This window comes from Alligator sinensis, unplaced genomic scaffold (genome assembly GCF_000455745.1).
Source record: "Alligator sinensis unplaced genomic scaffold, ASM45574v1 scaffold1599_1, whole genome shotgun sequence".
NCBI classification, from domain to species: Eukaryota; Metazoa; Chordata; order Crocodylia; family Alligatoridae; genus Alligator; species Alligator sinensis.
Window position 1 is genome coordinate 377,807 of NW_005842809.1, and position 7,608 is coordinate 385,414.

General features: G+C 43.0%; 1 protein-coding gene across 4 annotated transcripts in view; it reads right to left on the minus strand.

The window, feature by feature from the left end:
- Positions 1-3,789: 3,789 nt before the first annotated feature.
- Positions 3,790-7,608, minus strand: part of BCAT1 (branched chain amino acid transaminase 1) — a 78,955-nt gene continuing 75,136 nt past the window's right edge. For all 4 annotated transcript variants that reach the window (XR_003091704.1, XR_003091703.1, XM_025191328.1 and 1 more), the window contains one exon: positions 3,790-4,145. Coding sequence is in view for 2 of the 4 variants with exons in the window: in XM_025191328.1 (XP_025047113.1) it covers positions 4,104-4,145 (42 nt within the window). In the remaining 2 variants the exon portion in view is untranslated. The remainder of the gene's footprint in view (positions 4,146-7,608) is intronic.

The window sequence follows — 7,608 nt, forward strand, 5'->3', positions numbered from 1 at the left end:
TTCTATGTAAATCTGCTGCAATTAAACAAATAGTACACATGGAAAAGAGATTGTGCAGATGTTCTTTTACAAGAGCAACATTACATTATTAGCTCAGGGAATAACACAGTTCCTTCCTAAACTTTATGGACTAAAATAGAGAGAACACAATATCTAAAGTGCTCACTGTTTTATATAAATGCTTTTTTCTTGCAATTTTTTGTTAATAGGATAAATACTACAGATGCAGAATACAGGCCATGTATTTCCCTTCAGGTCTGTTGTGCAACATCAAAATACTCCATTTGCTTATTGTGCTATGTAGTTCTTTCATTTAGAATATAATGCTTGAAGCTTGAAATCTATTTACTGGAGTCTGAATAAACTAATCAAGCCTATCAGAATTTATGCAGACAGGGCAAAACAGTTTCAAAAGGTGGCACATGCAGTAGCTGACTACCTTTCCAATTTTGTTCTGCTTTAGCCTTTTTATTTTTGAAGGGTTTAACAGCTCTGTGGCAAAATGATTGGTGATCTAATTCTAGTCTCTCCATGAAGCAGTGTAGGTCACAAACATCAAAGGCCAACTGGCTACTTCCACGTGGAATCACTAATCAGACATAAGAAGTTTCACAGATCTATAAATGTTATTTTTTAAGTCAATCGGACTACTTGGCCTTTATTTATTTTAACTTATGATCAGATTACTGTTTGGAGACTGGGGTTGCCCAGGGGAATTTCTGATGTACAACTCCTGTTAATATTATTAACATCTCAGGTAGGAGGTCACACGTTCAGTTTATATATACTACAAATCAACATGCTGCACCTGCCCACTTGACACTGAAGAGGAGTATCTAAGATGAACATAATGGAATGGATCATAGTTCAGTAAGAGCAAATCACTTAATTCTTACTCATTGTGTAATCTTCAAATGAGCTCCATGATACATAGGCTGTAATCAAAGCCACTCTAGTTATGGTACCTGCCTTACTGGAAACAGCTTCTCTACCCCAAATCATGTCTTGACATATCCCCCGTATTACTTTTTTCACCAACCATATAAAAAGGTAGACTACCAGTAGTTTATAATACATGGCAAGATACTGAACAAAGACTAGCAACACAATATAGATTTAAATTGAGAGAGGAACAGATACACAGTTTTACTGCTACTGAAGTGAAACAGCATTTTATGCTTACACATGTATTTTAAAGAGAACACTGTCCAACAATTTACTTTTAATAATTGTTACACTGTCACTAAGTAACCTTCAACTGTTCTTCAAGAAAATATAAAGACTGGGTAACAGTAAAATCTGTCTAAAGCCACTGTGCAGCGAGCAGAAGAAATTGATAGCCTAATAGTAAGGTATGTTTGACCACTTCTTAACCAAAAAAATGCACAAAGAAGCCCTATGGAAATTTAAAGTGGTTGCCTAAAACAGTGGGTTACTTATTTAGAAATAATTAGCTTATGTTTACTGTGGCCGTGTGTAGATGAAAAGAGAGGTATGTGCATGACATTTTAAAGCGGGCTAAATACTTTTGCACCACTTTAGTGGTGTCAGTGTTTGCATGCCTTGGCGGTGTATTGCGCATTAATTCTAGCTGCTGTAGGAAATTCAGCAGCGTAATTCACCTTAAATGACTTGGGGCACAGCAAACTAAAATTTTCAAGGAGATTTATTTTCATAGAATCATAGAAGTAGGGTTGGAAGGGACCTTGTAGATCTTCAAGTCCGACCGCCTCCCTGGGCAGCAAGAAAACTGGGCTCAAATGCCCCCAGCCAGGTAGGCATCAAGCCTCTTCTTAAAGCCCCCCAGGGTAGGAGCCAGCACCACTTCCCTTGGAAGTTGGTTCCAGATCCTAGCTGCCCTAACTGTGAAGCAGTTCTTACGGATGTCTAATCTAAACCTACTCTCCAACAACTTGTGGCCGTTATTCTTTGGTATCCTGGGGGGCGCTAGGGGAAACAAGGTCTCCCCCAAACCCTTCTGGTCCCCCCTAGTGAGTTTATAGACGGTCACCAGGTCCCCCTGGTGCCCCTACAGCCGCGGAGCGAAGCACCGGGTTCTGTGCAGCTCCATGACTCTGCAGGAAGCCCTGCAGGCAGTGTGGCAGCAGTTCGGGAAAGCAGGTTCCACCCAAGAAAAGTGGCAAGCCTGATCTTTTTTTCCCTGCCTGTGAAGCCTGCCTGAGCTGCACAGGGGCCCGGTGCTTCCCTCCATGGCTGCGGTGCCCCCCAGGATTGCCCGAGCTGGGTGCCGACCGGGGGGGGGTGGCTGATGCTGCCACGGAGGGAAACACTAGCCCCCGCCCCCAAATGCCTAGAGACCGCTCCACCCGCTGGCAGCTCACCCTCCCCTCCCCGCCGGAGAGGCAAGTAAATCAGCGGGCTTTGTGCAAAACATGGGGGTTTAAATCAGCCCTAAATTGAAACGGTGTTTTTTAAAACCCACCGCTTTAATTTAGGGCCCCTGTTTTGTCTACACATGCCCTATATTAGCAGTTGCCAATTGTAGGTAGGGACAGTTAGCAAACAGTGGGAAAAAATGGTTATTTCCTATTTAAAAAATACTACATGCTAATACTGCATTTCTGTTGTAAAATGTTAGATGCTCCACCATATTAACTTATGCAGGTGTAGCTCCATTCGAGCTAATGAAATTATACCAGCGTTGTGCTGAAGTAACAGAAGAATCAGGCCGAAGGCATCATGGAGCACTGCTATGAAATACTGTAACATTTTTTGGCAATGAAGATGTTAAAGCTTGTTAAAAAAGTAATGTGTATAGAATGGAAGGCTCATTTGGATGATATAAATAACGATACTATATCTAGATGATAGTATATTTAACAGTAAAAGAAAATCTGTAGAAATCATAAACTTTCCCAAATGTGAAGCAAAAAATGCTCTGTATGGAAACAAGAGAATGTGTGCATAAGTACAGTAGCACATGAAGGGGAAAATAATAAACATATCAACAAGGTTGGAATGAAGTCCCTTGGTCTTCCTGCACTCAACACTTTCACTGGAAAGCAAAAAGTAGAACCCATGTGGGAAAACCATAGCCTCTTTGTAACACAGAGGCCATATTAAGGAACATGTTGGCGAGTGAGGGTGAAGAGTCTTTACCTTTTGGACAGGGAAGGAAACAATCAACTAACAAAAAAATAAAACAACACTTTGCTGATTCATCCAAACTAATTTAGAAGTTATGGATGCTGACAAATATGGAAAAAAAACCCCAAAACAAAATAAAACAGTGCTTTACCAGAAGAGGAAGTGCATTAGTCCAACTCCGCAGCGTCTATATAGATCACACACTTCAGCGGGGTTTTGGGGGGCTTTTATCTAATAGCTGATTCAATCAGCTATTAGATAAAAGTGCCTTTTCTGGACAGGCGCTGGGCTCAGTGTGGAGGCACGCAAAGTTTAAAGTAAAGTTTTTTTTCTTTTCTACTTCTGTAAGCATCCTATGTTGCTATGCTCTGGGACTGAATATATCCTCATTCTGAAGGAGTGCATGCTCTGTCATGAGATTTAAAGAATGATGCTGTGTTTTGGCAGAATAAAAATGAAGGAGAATATTAAGAGTTCTGGAAATTCAAGTGAGGAACCTGCCACCCAAATATAGTAAAAGAAGGGGGGGAAATGTAAAGGTTAAAAGGTATTCAACAGCTGAGCACACAAACAAAGAGATATTAACAGGCCTCCAAACAGTGGACTGCTTTTCTTTATATAGCAGCCAACTCTGGTGGTGGCAGTGTCAGTAATTGGGAGAGGAAAATAAAACACTGAAGAGCAGTTGAAAAGTATTTTACAAAGTTTTTGGACTGTACATAAGACACAAGGAGGCACTAAGAAAACCACTAGGAAAAGTTCTATTGCTTACATCTAGCACCCCTAAAGAGAAGAGACACCTCTACTAACAAGATTATAGTAAAAATCAAAATGATTGTGTTCACATTCCCTGGCATAGAGAAACAAATATCTTGGGGATCAAGGTGACAAGACTACACTACTCATACGCCATTAGAGAAGTCGGTCATCATTTGTGTGTAATGGTTTGGCTTGTCTTTAGTGTATGGAAGGTCCAGTCTTCTCCAGGTTTTTGCTCATGACACCAGCATTGCCCAGTCACTGTCTTCTCTCCCGTACTGAAACAAAAGCAAAGATCATAGTTCAGGGATAAAGGTAACAGCACACAACAACAAAAAACACTCACGCTTAGTCTCATCTGTACTAAGACTGTTTTTCATTACTGTAATAATGGAACATGGCTTTAATAGAGCAGTAAATGTACAATATAGACATTTCTATAGAACAGGCTTATTAATTAATTTTATTACTTAGTTCTAATCTTTATTAAACAAAACCAAAGGCAGTGTGAACCTGTATGCATCTCCCTGTGAGCAAGCTATGAAAAAGCTATGCTGCTCTCCCGTGACAAGATACAAAACAGACCACACTTGCTCTGATGGAGCAGCCTTGGAATTTAATAACGTCTGTATTAAAGACCAAGGATTACTGCGTAGTCCTTTTGCTAACATGTTCACAAGAACGTGGCTTATTCATGCCCCAGTATGTCAATATGACTGCTTATCTTCTTTTCTCTCCTTTTTTTAAGAACTTTGAATTTATTTCAGATATAATCAAATTTGAAATATTACACAGTGTAATTAAAGAGAACATACAGAATGAACAGCATAAACTAATAAAACAAACCTTCTGTAGATGAGAAAATAAAAGCCTGCTCTCCCTACCTAGTAAATAGGATCAGAGAAAACAGAGCTGGAAAGATCTATCACATTGAGGGTGCTGACAGCTGTGCAGCTCCCCGGTTTAACTCAGAAAGCACCATAAATTAGACCAACCCTCCTGATCCAATAGACATTTGCTGTTGGACCAGGAGAGTGGGTGATCAAGCTCCACTTTGAAGCTGATTCAGGGGGAGAGGCTGCTGTCTGCAGCCTCTGTCCTCTAGCTCCACCCCCCTCTGCAAGCTCCCATGCTCTCTCAGGAAGGGAAGGAGGTCTGTTCTGGGGTTTCCCCACCCTGCTCTGGAGTGGGGGGACATGTGGACTGGAGCCCCCCCACCTCGGGGGCTCCAATGCACCTAACCCACTCTCCAGTGCTGGCTGTGCAACCCACAGACCAAACTCACTCCCCTCCCTTCCCCCTCTCCCATTCTGAAGACAGCACCTGGAGCAGGATTTGGGCTGCATCAACCCAGCCCTGCTCCCAGCATGCTCTGACAAATGTTGAGGAAGGTGCTCCACTTTGGAAATGAGGGTTCAGACTATCGTGCAACCAGGCATTTTTAAAGTGCTCTGCAGCTGTGCACTTCTGTCAGCGCATGGCTGTAGAGTGCTTTCAGTGGCTGATTGCATGGCAAACCATCACATCTGTCAGCATCCTGGGTCTTCTCCCTCTCAAGGTAAGACAAGTCACTAACTTGCCACTACATTTGTTCTAAGGCTCTTTGCCACAAGCATGTAAATAAACACTCAGTGCACCACAACATCACAAGCAGCATATTTAATTATATGTGGGCATAGATTAATAGTAAAAGATTGGAGCTTCATGTCCGTAGAGCCATTTCATAGGGTGTGGAAAATCCCTATTACACGGGGATAACGAGCCATATTAGAGGACAAGGGGTGAGCCAGATAATCTGTGCAGAAGGCATGGAAGGAAAGCCTCCTTCAAGTGCTGCCTCAGCAGTGAGAAGTCAAGACAGACTCAGGTAAAAATAAGGACTATAGTTGCTCAAATCATGCCTTGGAAGGGCCAAGAACCAGACTATTGGCACCCAGAACGGCTGAAGGTTGTCTGGTGTTTGGACTAGTGGAAGATGGGGATTCTGACTTTTGACTATAGGGGGATGTAAACAGCAGTTATAGTGGGAAGAGGGGAGAATAGAAGCAAGGGAGCGTCAGTAATCAGGAAGGATATTTGGAAGGACAAAGAAGGGTAAAGTCTAATCTCAAATACTGGATAGTAGTACAGAGAAACCTCAAGTGAGATCTGGGCCTCACTGTACCAAGTGGTACAGAACTACAAAGTAAATACCTGCATATAATCAAAATAATCTAAAAAGTGGCCTAATGTTTCATAAACCAAAATGTATGGATACATTTTTCGGCCAAAAAACTAGGAAGGAAATACACTCTCACCATTGAGACCCTGTGCTGACAAGAAGTAGACTTGAGCTTACATTCCTGGCTCTGCCACAGACTTCCTGTCTAACCTTGGGCAAGCTACTCGCTCACTCTGTCCCACAGGCCTTGATCTGGTGATATTAATATTTCTTTTCTCTTCCTCCTGCTAACCCTACTACTGTGTTTCCAAGGTTTCCAGGAGTGAGTGACTTTTAAGGGAGGGACCAACTTTTTCTATATGTGCACTGTATTCTCATAACAGCGACCTAATCTTGGCTGTGGCCTGAAGTGCTATCATAACACAAACTATATATTCATCTAAACCCATTCATTCCTCGCTACCATATTAGGTTCTGGTCTGCACTCTCAGCATTTCCTCCTCAAATATAAAAACACTATAAATAGCGTATATTTGGAACTACTGTCCATCCCAGCCAAGGCAGTTGGAGCTTTTCATTTAGAAGCAAGGAGATTGCCAACACTGAATGGTATTTCAGAGAGATTTTAATTCCCAGAAAAGAGAATCTTATCTTGAAATAACCTTCTAAATCAAGCTGTTACAAAACACAGGATTCTGTGACTGATTCATTCATAACCAAGCTACTGCTGGATACAGAGTAAATTATTTAATCTAAAACTGTATCGACCTTTAGTAACCATGATTTCCTTTTGGTGACACAAAGGTAAATGTACACTGTAGTGTTCTCTCTGTCTCCTTCAACTGCCATGAGAAATGTAATCAGTTCTGCCCAAGAGGTTCTAATTTGTCACTCTGGCTCTAATACCCATGGCACAGCTGCTTGTTCAAATCCAAATAAACCCTGTTGCACATGTGAAAACTGTAGATTACAAACAAGAAACAAAACAAAGCAAAGAGTGGCAGAGAAACAGTTCAGGAAACAAAATAATTCAGGTCATTTGAAAAGGTTAAACTAGCATATACGGTACATGACGGGGTGGGCAAAATATGGCCCAGGGCCAGATTCGGCCCACCAAGCACTTCCATCTGGCCTGCAGTGCCCACCAACTAATTGTACCCCATCCAGCCCTTCCACTCACAAGAGTGGAAGCAAGGCACCCATGTATACACACCCCCCGTCAACATATCCTATGGTGCCCCACTCCTACACTCGTGGGAGGAAGGGCCCAGCCCAGCCAGCATGCAGCTTCTTGTTGGGGCTCTGCTGCAACTGCTGGGGGACCTGCTCAACTTCCCTGGCATCCTGCTAGCTCCGGGCAGCAGGTAGGGAAGCGGTAGGTGCAGGGCAGCAGGGGAGCTGCAGCCGGGTAGGAGTGCAGAGCATGGGGCTGGCAGCAGCACGGAGCCCACGCTTAGGGAGTGGCAGCAGTGTGGAGCTTGGGTGGGCACGGTGTGGGTGGGAGGGAGTGGGGGAGGATCCCCCATACTCTCCCCATGGTACGCAGCCCCTGCAGGTGGTGGCAGCAGCAGCAGGCAGGA